This window comes from Sorex fumeus, unplaced genomic scaffold (assembly GCF_029834395.1).
Source record: "Sorex fumeus unplaced genomic scaffold, SorFum_2.1 ptg000149l, whole genome shotgun sequence".
Classification (NCBI taxonomy): Eukaryota; Metazoa; Chordata; class Mammalia; order Eulipotyphla; family Soricidae; genus Sorex; species Sorex fumeus.
Genome location: NW_026606206.1, coordinates 5068165 through 5083089, shown reverse-complemented (window position 1 = coordinate 5083089; position 14925 = coordinate 5068165). Strand labels below are relative to the sequence as shown.

At 47.6% G+C, this 14925-nt stretch overlaps 1 protein-coding gene across 1 annotated transcript in view; it reads left to right on the top strand.

Moving 5' to 3' along the window:
• The window catches only part of DMRT1 (doublesex and mab-3 related transcription factor 1), a 129556-nt gene that overhangs the window by 63646 nt on the left and 50985 nt on the right, over window positions 1-14925 (top strand). Inside the window, exon 4 of the mRNA XM_056106937.1 lies at window positions 10202-10346. Within this exon, the coding sequence (XP_055962912.1) occupies window positions 10202-10346 (145 nt within the window). The remainder of the gene's footprint in view (window positions 1-10201; window positions 10347-14925) is intronic.

Below are 14925 nucleotides of genomic sequence, written 5' to 3'. Positions count from 1 at the left end.
CCTGCTGTCCTAGACGAATTTCCCTCCTTCCCCCTGTGGCTGCGGAGGTCTGGCCTGCATACGCCTCACGGGACTGTCACGTCGACCGCACCTGGGCCACCACCCTGGTTGTGAAACTCCCGCAGACTCTGGGTGTCGTGCTCACACGTGCCCACCAGGCGGTTTCTCATCTTCGATTGTGGGACTCCCCGAGTCACACACACCCTTTGTTTGTTTGTTTCTGAGGGCGAAGGCAGTGGAGGAAATTCACCAGAGAGAGATTAATTTCCAGAGGGTCAGAGTGACAGACTGTAGCTGTGGGGTGGCATGACTCACTTTGACCTCCTGGTGTTGGAAATGGGTGCATAATGGCAATCCTCTTTCTCTCTCCAACACTCTCTCTCTCTCCCTCTCCCTCTCTCTCTCTCTCTCTCTCACACACACACACACACACACGCATGCACGCACGCACGCACGCACGCACACAGTGCTTTTAGAGAGACTGGGCAGCTGAGGCTACTAAGAGCAGCAGTCTCCTGCACCCTGTGTAGTAGGAATCCTTCTTTCCTGTGACGTGTGGCCTCTGGTGGGTGCATCAGGTGACTGTCAGGGGAGTAAGGGTGCCTGTTTCCACCATCAGCATTGCTGGGTACAGCCCTGCTGGTCTGAGGGAGGAGTCCTCCCTCCTCACTGCTCATCCCCCACCCCACACCCAAGACACATAATTGAGCTCCACTGGGTGTGGTCGGTATTGAAATTCATTTTATTTTACGGAAGCACTGTCATTTACCAAGTTCCTCACAGTTGAGTTTTAGACGTGAAATATCGCAGCACTGATTGCACCACCAAGGTCAAAACTTGGCTCCACTAGGGTACCCGGTTTCCCTCCCATAGCCCACCCTCCATCCCCAAGCCTTGACAAGCACTTTTCTAAGATTGTGGCTCAAGTTCGGGTCTCTCTCTCTCTCTCTCTCTCTCTCTCTTTTTTCTTTTTGGATCATACCCAGCGATGCACAAGGGGTTCCTCCTGGCTCTGCACTCAAGCATTACCCCTGGAGATGCTTGGGGAACCATATGAGTTGCCGGGGATTCAATTCGGGTCGTCTGTATGCAAGGCAGACTCCCCATCCGCTGTGCGATCACTCAGGCCCAAGTTTGGTCTCTTGATTTCAGTTGTCGACTCTGTGGTTTGGATATTCGGCTCTGGCGTTTCTTAACACCTCCTTTGTACCTGACTGCCCTGAACTGGCCTCTGTTGCCTCTCATCTGTCTCTTTCCCCCCCATCTCCTCTTTCTTTCTTTCTTTCTTTCTTTCTTTCTTTCTTTCTTTCTTTCTTTCTTTCTTTCTCTCTTTCTCTCTTTCTCTCTTTCTCTCTTTCTCTTTCTCTCTCTTTCTCTCTCTTTCTCTCTCTTTCTCTCTTTCTCTCTTTCTTCCTCCCTTCCTTCCTTCCTTCCTTCCTTCCTTCCTTCCTTCCTCTCTCTCCCTTCCTTCCTTCCTTCCTTCCTTCCTTCCTTCCTTTCTTCTTTCCTTCCTTCCTTCCTTCCTCCCTCCCTTCCTTCCTTTCTCTTTTTTCCTTCCTTCCTTTCTCCCTTCCTTCCTTCCTCTCTCTCTTTTCTCTCTTTCTTTCTTTCTTTCTTTCTTTCTTTCTTTCTTTCTTTCTTCCTTCCTTCCTTCCTTCCTTCCTTCCTTCCTCTCTCTTTTCTTTCTCTCTCTCTCCCTTCCTTCCTTCCTTCCTTCCTTTCTCTCTTTTCTTTCTCTCTCCCTTCCTTCCTCCCTCCCTCCCTCCCTTCCTTCCTTCCTTCCTTCCTCCCTCCCTTCCTTCCTTTCTCTTTTTTCCTTCCTTCCTTTCTCCCTTCCTTCCTTCCTCTCTCTCTTTTCTCTTTCTTTCTTTCTTTCTCTTTCTTTCTTTCTTTCTTTCTTTCTTTCTTTCTTTCTTTCTTCCTTCCTTTCTCTCTTTTCTTTCTCTCTCTCTCTCTCCCTCCCTTCCTTCCTCCCTTCCTCCCTTCCTTCCTTCCTTCCTTCCTTCCTTCCTTCCTTCCTTCCTTCCTTTCCTTCTTTCCCCTGTCCTCTGGGGCCAAGGGCGACCTGGGGACCTCCCTTTAAAACATTGCGTTTCCTTGTCCCGTTATTCTATATACCACATATAAAGGATACCATCCCGTGTTTATCCTTCTTCTGGCTTACTTCACTTAACAAGGTATCTTCCAGTTCATTCCATGTTGCCACGAATTGCGTGATTTCATCATTCTTTTTGGTTGTATGGTATTCCACTGCGTATCTGTACCACATCCTCATGATCCATTTATCTGTCATTAGACAACTAGGTTGATTCCAGATCTTGGCTATGGTACTGAGTGCCGCAATGAATAATTGCGTGCATATGGTGTGCACCATTATTGGTGGGCAGATGTTCTTTTGAATTAATGTTTTTCTGTCCTGGGGATAGGTATCCAAAAGCAGAATCACTGAATCATTTGGGAGCACAAATCTGAGTTCCCTGAGTATCCTCCATACTTTTTTTCATAAGGGTTTCATCAGAGAACGTTCCCGCCAGCAGTGGATGAGGGCTCCTTTCCTCACCAACATTCTTTCCAGTAGTTTTGATATGTGCCATTTTCACTGGTGTAAGATGATTATCTCATTGTTGTCTTGATTTGGATTTCCTTAATAATAAGTGATGATGTGGCCCCCTTTTTGAAAAAAAATTTTAATAAGTTGTTTCTATTTAATGATCCCATGGTTTATACGACTATTACTTGAACATGGAAATTCTGTTATATTAAATCCGCTCACCGCACACAGGCTAGGTCACTAGTCTCCCAATCAGAGCCTTTAGCCATATCTCCTGCAGCCCAAGCTCTCCTAAAACAGATCTCTGTGATAAAACAGCAGAGAGATTAGTCCTATTAGTCCAGTTAACGTGGTCCCTATATATTTTTTTTTTTAAAAACCATGTAGTGTGCAAGCCCAGCCACTTGTCAGTGCTGAGGGGAATCTTCACGGTATTTACTTAGACACCAGAGTTTTAATTAGGAGTTTTATTCTGACCATTTTGTCTTCCTCCACCCAGACGTCATAAACGAGCAGACAACCGTTAGTCCTTCACAGTTCTTTCTTGGCCGTCTAATTAGAATTGAGGATGTTCAGTTCTGGGAAAGACCAGACTCTGCTCTTGTCTGACGCTTTAATGGACAACCATTGGATTGTGTCTGGGATGATTTTTACAGGACGTGGGATCTGATATTTCTACGTTTTCTTGGAATGTTATTGTTACCATAAAAAGGTGACTACATATATATATATACACATATATATATGGAAAGATATGGCTCAGATTCATTGTTCTGTGTGCACTTAGCAATTGAATGAAATCAAACTTTTCAATGTCCCTGAGGTTGACATGGCAATAGGTGTGTTACTTGCCATCCAACTCTGTGTGCATTTGGAGGTGTGTGTGTGTGTGTGTGTGTGTGTGTGTGTGTGTGTGTGTATGGGGGCACTTATGAGAGCCTCTGGCTTAAACACAATCATACAGTGTTATTAAGGGTTGTGATTCTAGTCATAACCCACTAGAATCCTGGGTTTTATGTCTTGTAAGTTGATTTTTTTTTGCTTTTTTGGGTCACACCCAGCAATGCACAGGGGTTATTACTCCTGGCTCTGCACTCAGGGATCACCCCTGGCGGTGCTCAGGGGACCATATGGGATGCTGGGAATCGAACTCTGGTTGGCTGCGTGCAAAGCAGACGCTCTACCCGCTGTGCTATTGCTCCAGCCCCAAGCTGATTTAATTTAAAAGAATACAAAATATAACCTTGAGAGGAAGCAGATAATACTGCAGTAAGAGCATAGAAAAGAAAATAAATCTTCTCCCTCCCTAAACTTTGTTGTTTTGGATGGAGATATGGAGGTGTTAGGTGAGTGTGGGGAAGGCTTTCTCCTCCTTGGCCCGTTGGAATGGGGAAGTGTCCTGCGTTTTTGGGGGCGTTCAGTGACATTTTTGGTTTCTACTGCATTGGCAACATCTCTCCTTCTCCCTGACCATGAAAAATTAATGCAAACTGTCAGACAGCCCCTGGAAGACGGATGGCCCTTGGTTGAGTACCACTGGCGTAAAGTAAAACAAGTTTTAAAGCTCTCTTTATTTACCCATTTGTCGAAGCTGGAAGTAACAGAATTGTGATTTTTTTTTTGTAAATTTAAGCCAGAGGGGGCAAAAAGTTTTAATAGAACTTAAAATCAAATGTGCCATAACTTTGTGTGTCGGGGGGGTGGGTGGGTGGGTAGGGCTATGGGTGAGTCAGAGTTGGTCTAACCGCATGTGTCAGAAGTTCAGACATGCAGTTTGAAATACGTGGATATGCCATCCGTCCCTAGGTCCAGATTGTCACGTGGATGCTTGCTCCTATGTGGTTATTCCCTTGGATGTGTGTGACATGATCAGTGTCCTCAGTGTGTCCCCATTTTAATAACTTTAAATGGAGTCTGACTTGCATTTGCTAGACATTTTTTATTTTATTTATTTATTTATTTATTTTTTGCTTCTTGGGTCACACCTGGCGATGCATAGGGGTTAGTCCTGGCTCTGCACTCAGGAATTACCCCTGGCGGTGCTCAGGGGACCCTATGGGATGCTGGGAATCGAACCCGGGTCGGCCGCGTGCAAGGCAAATGCCCTACCCGCTGTGCTATCTCTCCAGCCCTAGACATTTTTTTATAGCTCAGTGATCTTGGACACATTCAACGTCCGGATTCAAAATCACTTACTTCCTGTTTCCAAATACTTGTATTCTGATGCTTTATAAACACAAAGAAAAGGGAGGGAAAAAATACCTAGAGTTGGAATCCCTGTAAACTTAATAATTCACACAAAAAATCACAAATCATCCTGTTACTCGTCGATTGCCTCGAGCAGGCCCCAGTAACGTCTCCTTCGTCCTAGCCCTGAGATTGTATTCAAGGCTCTTTAGGAGAATGAGACCCATCATTGTTACTGGTATTTGGCATATTGGGTACGCCACGGGGAGTTTGCCAGACTCTGCCCTGTGGGCAGGCTACATTCGATAGCCTGCAAGTTTGTCCAAAGTAGGAACGAGATAATAAGATGTCATAATAATAATTAAGGGGAAAAAAAAATCTGTGTCTTTTAAAGTAACGTCATGTTGGGGCTGGAGCTATAGCACAGCGGGTAGGGCGTTTGTCTTACACTCAGCCGACCCAGGTTCGATTCCCAGCATCCCATAGGGTCCCCTGAGCACCGCCAGGAGTAATTTCTGAGTGCAGAGTCAGGAATAACCCCTGTGCATCGCCGGGTGTGACCCAAAAAGCAACATAAATAAATAAACAAATAAAGAAAGTAACGTCATGTTGAAATGGGCAGGATTCAGACTGGCGTCTCAGTCTTAAATACGTGTGTAATTTTTCATGTTGGGGATTTGTCATCCTTGTGGACTCAGGGACGTGAGAGTGTGTTGGTAATTCCCAATCTGATTGTGGCATTGGGATGACCTGGGACCCTCCCCCAGACAGGTGAGGTGGGACGCTCTTGGTGGCCCAGGCGTCTGGTCTGGTTTCCTCCTCCCTGTATGTGGTGGGAGCAGAATTCGAGAAGCACTGCACCTCGTTACTTTTTAAAGTTTGTATAAAGTTTTCCAAATTTTATTGTATAAAAAGCGCTGTGAGTTACAAAGCTGGGTTTTTGACATAGAATATTCCATCCCTGATCCCACCTCCTCTGTCAGCTGTCCCTCCGCCAGTGTCCCCAGCTTCTTTGGTCTTGCCTTCAGATGACACTCAGTGACACCCAGGCGTTACTCACAGCTCTGTGCCTGGGGGTCACTCCCAGCAGCGCTGTGGGGGATAGAAGACAGACTTTGAGCATGCAAAGCATGTGCTCAGTGCCCTGAGCGCTCTCTCTGGCAGTAAATAATCACTGGCACACAGCCGTACCCATTCTAGGGAACTTGTCGTTTCCCAAGCCTAAGATGCCCACTGTTTGTCCATTTAGAAAAAAAAATTGTTGGCAGATTTCCACTCTAGATTCGTAAGGAACATTTTTCAAATATTTTGAAAAAAGAGGATGGAGGTTGTGCAAAAGTCCAGTATTTTTCAGAATCCTTAGGGCTGTCCTCTCTTGGTTTTCTTGGTTTTCTCTTGACCTGGAAAAATAAATGTCTTTGAAGAGCTTCAATGTGTATTTCTCAGTTTCTGAACGTTTGAGTTACTGCCACTTCACTCTGCCAGGAAGCATGAAGGCTTATTTTCGCCAGCTAAAAAAAAAAAAAAAGGCGGGGGGTGACATTTCTTATTTATGAGAAAGGGAAAAAGCAGACGAGCATTCACCGTGAGTCTCATAGCTCCAGACACTACACGGACAAGCCCCTTCCCTGAAGCTGCTTTATTCAGGCTGGGGGTTTGCCGTATCTTCTGTGCTTCTGCTTCTCCTCTGTGTGTGTTACCCTCAGGTTCAAATGTGATTTGCTAGGTGACCAGCGTGGTGAGGGCGGGGCTCTGGGGGTGCTCATTGTTTTCTCTGTGAAGCTTGTTTGCCCTTTTATTTAGTAAACATTTATGTGACTTAACAACCAAGTTCCGGTTCTACTGTTGCTCTAGGACTATTCACTTTTTTTTTTTTTTGCTTTTTGGGTCACACCCGGCAATGCACAGAGGTTACTCCTGGCTCTGCACTCAGGAATCACCCCCGGCGGTGCTCAGGGGACCATATGGGATGCTGGGAATCGAACCCGTGTTGGCCACGTGCAAGGCAAACACCCTACCGTTGTGCTGTCGCTCCAGCCCCCAAGGACCATTCACTTAAGAGACAAGGTGAAGGGACAAGAAAACTGCTGGCAATAGGTTGGCAGTTTTGGAAAACGGCAGACTGGTGGCCTCAAAGTGACCTTGTCTGCATGCATGGTCAGAAGAAGCAGTTTTATACGAAAAGAGAATCGGGAAGCACAATTTGAGAAGGAGTGGGTGGCAGGCTGGGGGACGCCAGGGCCATCGCTGAATTCCCTTGTCGGATGGTCTCCTGATGCACGCAGCCCATGTGTCTGCCACGAGTCTGAGGAAGGTTTCTGCCCACGCAGCCGTGAGGAGAGAAGGGGGATATTCTCAGCATTTCCTATCAACCCTGCCCTCATAAGTTCCCTGGTTTCTAGTACTGAATTCAGCTCTCAGTTTCTCTGGACTTTTTTCAGTGATAGAATGTGAAAATTGGATCACTGTCACTGTGATGATTTCACAGTGTTCATCGATTTGCTCGAGCGGGCCCAGTAACGTCTCCATTGGAGACTTTGTTGTTACTGTGTTTGGCATCTCGAATACGTCACGGGGAGCTTGCCAGGCTTTTTTGCCGTGCAGGCGAAATCCTCTCGGTAGCTTGCCGGGCTCTCCGAGAGGGGCGGAGGAATCGAACCTGGGTCGGCCAGGTCCGGCGCGTGCAAGGCAGACGCCCTACCCGCTGTGCTATTGCTCCAACCCGAAAATTGGGCAGTGCAATAAATCAGGCCTCCTGCATGCAAAGCAAACATTTCATTTCAGACGCTTGTAGAAACAAATGAGAAAGGACCATGGGAACTTGACAAACGACGTGGGAAGGAAGGAATAAAAAGAAATCAGGTTGCCATTGCCTCGCCAAGAAGCAGACCAGGTATCAGAGCATGATTTGTAGTGGTGAGCAGTCGGAAGGTCAGAAATAAGTCCCTTAAGCTTATCTCGATCGGAAATTAGGGACTCGGGCCTTTGTACCAAGAGTGCTGGACTAGTCCTAAGTGCACTGGTCTCTCTGCATTACTTGGGAGCTTGTTCAAAAATCCAGATATTCACAGATTGTCTTGAAGAAGCCTTTTATTTTTCCCCGACAAGGTTTTGCCATTTTGTTTTCGTCGTTAAACAGCCTTCTAAAGACCCAGATGACAAATCGTGATTTTCAACGTGGTTTTTCTAAACCTTGAATTGAACGTTTATCCTACACAGCCCTTGATTATGTTTTTAAGTTAAGCCGTCTAAATTTAAGAGGACCATGTGCAATAATTGCAGGCAAACGCGTTTTGCTATAAAGATCAGACCTTTTTAACGCAATGTCTGCAGAAAACACAGCCATGCAAGGAAGGCACTTGTGGAAGTGGCCCGGGAGGGTGAGGAAAACGGAAGAGAGAGAGAGAGAGCTCCTTGTAATTCTTCAGAAAACATCTTTTTCTTTTAACTTTGGGGGCTTTGTTTGGTTTTTGGTTTGGGAGCCGCACTTGAAAGTGCTCAGAAGCCACGTCTGACTCAGGGCTCTGGGTCATTTGTATGGGCACGAGGGAGGCCACATGCCATGCCAGGGGTCAAACCAGGCCTCCTGCATGACAAGCAAGCATTCCTGGGTGTTGAGCTCGCTGACTCGCGCTCTCTGGACCGACATCTCCTTGGCTGTGAGTGAGACATCAGACTCTGAGGCTTGCAGAAAAATGCACCCCCCCCCCCCCCCCCCCCGCCCAGCCAAGGCCACGTGCCAGCTGCCTGCAGCTCTGCCCCCCTGACTGCATGCTCGCTTTCCCTGCTCTGCCTCAGTTCCACGTCAGGTCCTGCTGCATGACAATCTCAGGAGAGTCTGGGAAACGGACCCTGGCTGCTAGTACTGTTACAGGGAAACGCGAAGAGGCCTGGCGTGGACACTGAGGGACAGTATCTGGCACAGGGGTCAGCCTAGTGATAACAGCTTTTCTTACACGCCACGAGCATATCGTGGCTGCAAATGCCTTTTTCCACGAACGCTGTGAGCACGTAGAGGCCAGTGCGACACACAGGTGGCAGGAGAAGAAGTCACGTGACTCGTTCCTGTCAAAACTGGTGGTCAGCGTTCCACTGGTTTCACGACCAGCCACGCTTTGCCTTCTGCTCCTGGCTGACCAAGCTCACGTGGGGTTTAGGAGTGCCTGAGAAAGAACCCCGACACCGGCTCCCTAAACCCGGGCCTTAGGTTCTAGAAAGAAGGACAAGAAAGAAACTGAGGAGGAGAGAGGTAAGACAGGGCTCATGGCAGATAGGAGGCCAAGGCCCCTTGCACACGGGCGATGTAGAGGTGAGGTTTGAGTTTGTGTCTAACCCAGCAGAGCCAACCACGCTGAAAGTAGGAGACACAAACGACAACAGCTGAACTTAAAAATGTGCTCCAATGAGACAGGCTGGCGGTACATCCTTTGATGCTTTGTCTGTTGGGTCACGGTCCTCCCGTTATTCATCGATTTGCTCGAGCGGGCCCAGTAACATCTCCATCGTGAGACTTGTTGTGACTGTGTTTGGCATCTCGAATACGTCACGGGTAGCTTGCCAGGCTTTGCCGTGCGGGCGAGAGACTCTCGGTAGCTTGCCGGGCTCTCCGAGAGGGGCGGAGGAATCGAACCCGGCTCGGCCGGGCCGGCTGCACGCAAGGTGAACGCCCTACCGCTGTGCTATCGCTCAGAGTCTTGACTTGTCTGTTGGGATCCGTTTAAAAATATATGTGAATGCAGGTGCGTCCACACACATACACACACACATACACACACATATGCGTGCTCACACAAATGCAAGCCACCATGACTTCCAGAGTTGTTCAGAATAGAGTTTCAGTCATACAAGGTGCCGACATCTGTCCCACCACTACGGTGGCCTTTTGTTCTCTGATCTCCCCAGTTCCCTCCGACCCAACGCCCCCGCCTTCTTTACAGGCACAGGTATATAAAAAGGAACCCCAACAGACGAGGCATCAAAGGATGCACAGCTCCGATCGTTGTAAGGTCTGTGCCTTGGAGTGGCAGGTACTTAAAATTGCAATATACTGGGGGCTGGAGCGATAGCACAGCGGGTAGGGCGTTTGCCTTGCACGCAGCCAACGTGACCGACACAGGTTCGATTCCCAGCACCCCACATGGTCCCCTGAACACCGCCAGGAGTAATTCCTGAGTGCGTGAGCCAGGAGTAACCCCTGAGCATCGCTGGGTGTGACCCAAAAAGCAAAAAAAAAAAAATTTGCAATATGCTGGTTCTTTGGATTCAAGTAAACTTAAGTCAAGGTATGGGTTGTGGCTTAGCAGCAGAATACTTGCCTGGCGTATGTGGAAGGCCCAGATGCTGAGCCCCGCACACTACGGAAAAAGAAAAGAAAAATGAAATAAAAATTACATTAGGGCATTCTTGTGATGATTGCAAACTGCGACACATGTCTTAGATTCCCTTTCCTTTGTCCTTCAGCAGATGAAAAACTCGGAGAACCGTCACGCCATGAGTTCGCAGTACCGGATGCATTCGTACTATCCACCGCCCTCCTACCTGGGCCAGAGTATGTCCCAGATCTTCACTTTCGAGGACGGACCTTCCTACGCGGAAGCCAAGGCGAGCGGTAGGTGCTGTTACCAGACGAGCTGGGTGGAGAGGGTGGACATCCCACTTGCCCTCCTTGATGCTGACCCCGCAGAGACTGCCAGACAGTTCGTACCAGGCGACTCCTGCTAATACTCACTAGTGCTTGGTAGACTCTCGCTACAGCCTTTGGCTTTTCTGACTATCTGGAGTGACAGACTGAGATAAGAGACCCCCATCATCGGAAGTGTTGAATGTACTTTCTGGGGGGCCAGTGTGTAGTGCAGAGCACTTTCAGTGGGAGACAGTCCTGGTGTGTGTGTGTGTGTGTGTGTGTGTGTGTGTGTGTGTGTGGTGAATTGCTATCTATCGAATACCTGTTTTTATAAAACTTTTCCTCTTTCAAACTGAAGGTGTATTCATCTTTTCGGGGAGGAAATAAAAATAACATAGTAAAATATTTTTTAATACAATTGATCTCAGAGTATGCAGTAGCAATGCAGATAACTCTGATAGATTGGCTTTAAAATAAAAAAAAATGGCTGCTTAATGAACCAGAGCACGTTGAAATACACAATACCTCAACTTCAATTTTAACCTTCTCCCAACATTTACACTCCCTCGATAGGCAGGTCATTCCTGGCTGCCGTGTTTCCAGTCCCCAGTGTGAGATCTTTTATAGATGAGTATAATTTGAACCTCGGAAAATAAAAAAAAAACATACCTAGCTGAGGACGTGCGTGGAAATCAGGGCCATTGTGAGTGTCTTGGTAGCTCAACTGACCACTGGAAGTTACATTCTCTGAAGTTTAAAGTTCATTTTTAAGATGATGTCCCTTTGGACAGGAATGGGTTTCTTGAATGCGAAGCAGAGCCGGGCATTGGTTCCACATTCAGAACCAGCAGGTCTCAAAGAGCTGGGCATGTTGTGCTGTATTGACCGTCACAACGGGAAGTGACCGGAGATGGCTCAGTAGCAGAGGGTGTGTCTTGCAGGCATGAGGCCCCGAGCTCCACCCCCGGTACTGCCCCACATGCCCAGTGTGATCCCAGAGCAAAGTTTGCGATCTCCTGCGCCACAGCCATGTGAGTACCGGCACCGGGACGAAAAGGGTTCGAGCCCAGCACAGCGGCAGCCGCGAGGGAAGGGGCAGATAGCACCAGACACGCTGACTGAAGCGGGTAGGTCCATGTGGACGGTAGCGAGACCATTCGAGACACAGTGGCTCAGTGCACTCTCGCGGTTCACGCACATCGTTCTTTGGGTCAGGAGTGGACAGCAAGAGGCACCGTGGCCATGGTGCTGCTGTCGACACATTGTGTGTGGCAACGGGCCCTGCAGGCTACACCCTGCAGTCGAGGTGTGTGATGCGCTGTTCCACTCAGGTTTGTAAAATCACACCCTAGTATTCGTACCATGACACAGTCACCTACAGTGCCTTTCTCAGACCATTGCACAGTGACATGTTTTTGTTTTTATGTGTTTGGGGGCCACATCCAGTGATGCTCAGGGGTTACTTAATTCTGGCTCTGCACTCAGGATTTAATGCTGGTGGTGCCCAAGGGACTCTCTGGGATGCTGGTGATCAAACCTGGATCAGCCGCGTGCAGTGCCCTACCCACTAAACCGTTTTTCTGGTCCCCTGTGACTGTGATGTTTGAACCATAAATCTGTTTGCATGTCGTCCTTCATGCATATCTCTACCTTGAATGCTGTTAAAGTGACTGTATTGACTGTGAGCTCCATGAGGATAGAGAACACTTTATGCACATCTTTTCGCCTGCTGTATACTTTAATTTACCTTTTGGTAGCTAGGTGAGTGTTTCGAGTCAAGTATTTTAAGTGAACTTAGCCCCGTCATGAAATGAACCGGAAATATCAGAATCCTAACTCATTCTCTGCCGAGTCAGCATAGTTCAGGGATGAAATATCAAAACATTTGCATGCCAAGGTAGGACGGAAACAAAAGAAACTTGTCTGGCTTCTGGATCAGGAGTTTGAGATCTGGATCAGGACTAGTTTGAGAAACATTGGCATTCTTGAAACACAAGTGTAAGCTTAAATCAGGCCCCAGGCCCCAAAGACCAAAAGATAAGAGGAAATCTTTTGAGTAGAGAGAAACGTATTTGGAAAGGAACCCAGACTTTTTTTTTTTTGCTTTTTTGCTTTTTGGGTCACACCTGGCTGTGCACAGGGGTTCCTCCTGGCTCTGCACTCAAGATTCACTCCTGGTGGTGCTCAGGGGACCATATGGGATGCTGGGAATCGAACCCGGGTCGGCCGCTTGCAAGGCAAATGCCTTCCCCGCTGTGCTATCGCTCCAGCCCAAGCATACTGGTATCTTGGCCTTTTGGAATTGATAAGTTATAAATTTTACAGGGTAAATGGAAAGGGAAAGAGGAAAGAGGACACTTAGTTTGGAGCCAACAAGAGTACTTCCTGGGGTCATCACTTAGGGCACTGAGTTTGTGTTTATCAGTTTTGGCAACGTGGGGAGCACTTTGAGAGCGGTTTGCACTGATCTGCTAAGTAGAGGCAAGTCCAGTACGGGGGGGGCGGAGGGCCAGTGTGGTCTGCTCTCCTTTTAGGAGGCATTTGGCTTTTGGGGGGAATCACGCCCTGTGGTGCTCAGGGCTTCTCACTTGTTGCTCTGGAGTTGCCGTCATTAGTGCCAGGGGATCACGCAGTGTCGCAGGTCACATCTGGGTGTCTCCTATACCCTGCAAGACCGCTGAACTCCCTTTTCGACCCCCTAACAGAAACCTCATTCCATAAGTGATTGCTTCCTGTGCTCCATCCTCCATTCCCTGGCCCTTAGTATCCACCAGCTTGGTAACTACGGCTCCTTTTTGACTGGATGGATTTGCTTTTTTTCTGAAAGTTCTGCAAGATTGAAGTCATGAATGCATGGCCCTTTGTGCCCGAAGTCACGTAGCAGCTTATTTTCAAGGTCCCTGTGCAACAGAGCAGATGATAGCACGATCAATTAGTCGCTGGGCCTTGGGGTGTCGGGATTCTTCCTTATTAGTGTGGACAACACTGTTGTCAGTGTTTGTGATTCCGTCTCATCTGAGTACCTGCTAAGTTTCTTCTGGGCATGTTCCAGAGAATGGAGTTCCTGCACTGGATTGTAATTCCGTATCGAACTTTTTTTCCATGATCAGGCGAGCTTCTCCACAAGTATATTAGGGCTAGTTTCTCCAGCCAAAACTTGTTTGCCTTTTTTTTTTCTTTCGTGACACATGGGTGCCACACCCGCAGTGTTCAGGCTGTTCTGTGGTTCGTCGGGGGAACCTCCAGCCTCTCACAGGCCAAGTGCTCAGATGTACAGTGGTGGCACGCCCACGCCCCCCCCCAGCCCTATTTTCTTTATCTTTTAAAATAAGGTTATGATTCAGGTGATTTCTACTTACGAGAACATCAGACGACGATGTGTTAGAAACAGAAAAATTCTTTTTTTTTTTAATTTTTTTGCTTTTTGGGTCACACCTGGCGATGCACAGGGGTTACTCTTGGCTCTGCACTCAGGAATTACTCCTGGCGGTGCTCGGGGGACCATATGGGATGCTGGGAATTGAACCCAGGTCAGCCGCGTGCAAGGCAAATGCCCTACCTGCTGTGCTATCGCTCCAGCCCCCAGAAAAATTCTTTTTACCCCAAATAAACAGACTTCTCTTTGCAAATACCATACTTTCACAGTCACAGTCATGGTCATGGTCCTCCCGTTGTTCATCGATTTGCTTGAGCGGGCCCAGTAACGTCTCCATTGTGAGACTTGTTGTTACTGTGTTTGGCATATCGAATACGTCACGGGGAGCTTGTCAGGCTCTGCCGTGCGGGCGAGATCCTCTCGGTAGCTTGCCGGGCTCTCTGAGAGGGGCAGAGGAATCGAACCCAGCTCAGCCGGGCTGGCTGTGTGCAAGGCAAATGCCCTACCCCTGTGCTATTGCTCCAGCCCACCATACTTTAGTGAGTATAAATATGTGTCTATATTTCTACATATATGAGAATAAAAGTAGTCAAATGTGGTAAAACAAAAACAAAAAAAAAACAACAGAAAAAACAAATATAGTAATAAGGATGCGTGCTTTGGATTTCATAAAAAGCTGTTTCGGGGTCATTTGAACATTGAATACTCATTACATTTTTGTGTCTAAATTAATTATAACCTCTATTGACTATGTTGATAATTGTTTAGAAAAAATATCTCTCAGATTAGGGGCTGTAGTGATAGCACAGCGGGCAGGGCAGGTAGGGCGTTTGCCTTGCGCATGGCCCGACCCGGGTTCGATTCCCAGCATCCCATATGGTCCCCTGAGCACCGCCAGGAGTTATTCCTGAGTGCATGAACCAGGAGTAACCCCTGTGCATCACTGGGTACGACCCAAAAAGCAATATATATATATATATATATATATCTCAGATTAGATGAAAAATCTTGCTTGTGTATTAAAAAGGTGCAAGTTACTTGTTCTGGCATACGGCATTAATATTCCCTGGTGTAAGCTTCATGAAATATTAAAACCAAATTAAACTCAGAAAACAAACTTAAACAGACTTCTCCCCACAAAGAGTTTCAGAAACACTGTCTAGGACCCAGGTAGGCATGGGAGGGTGT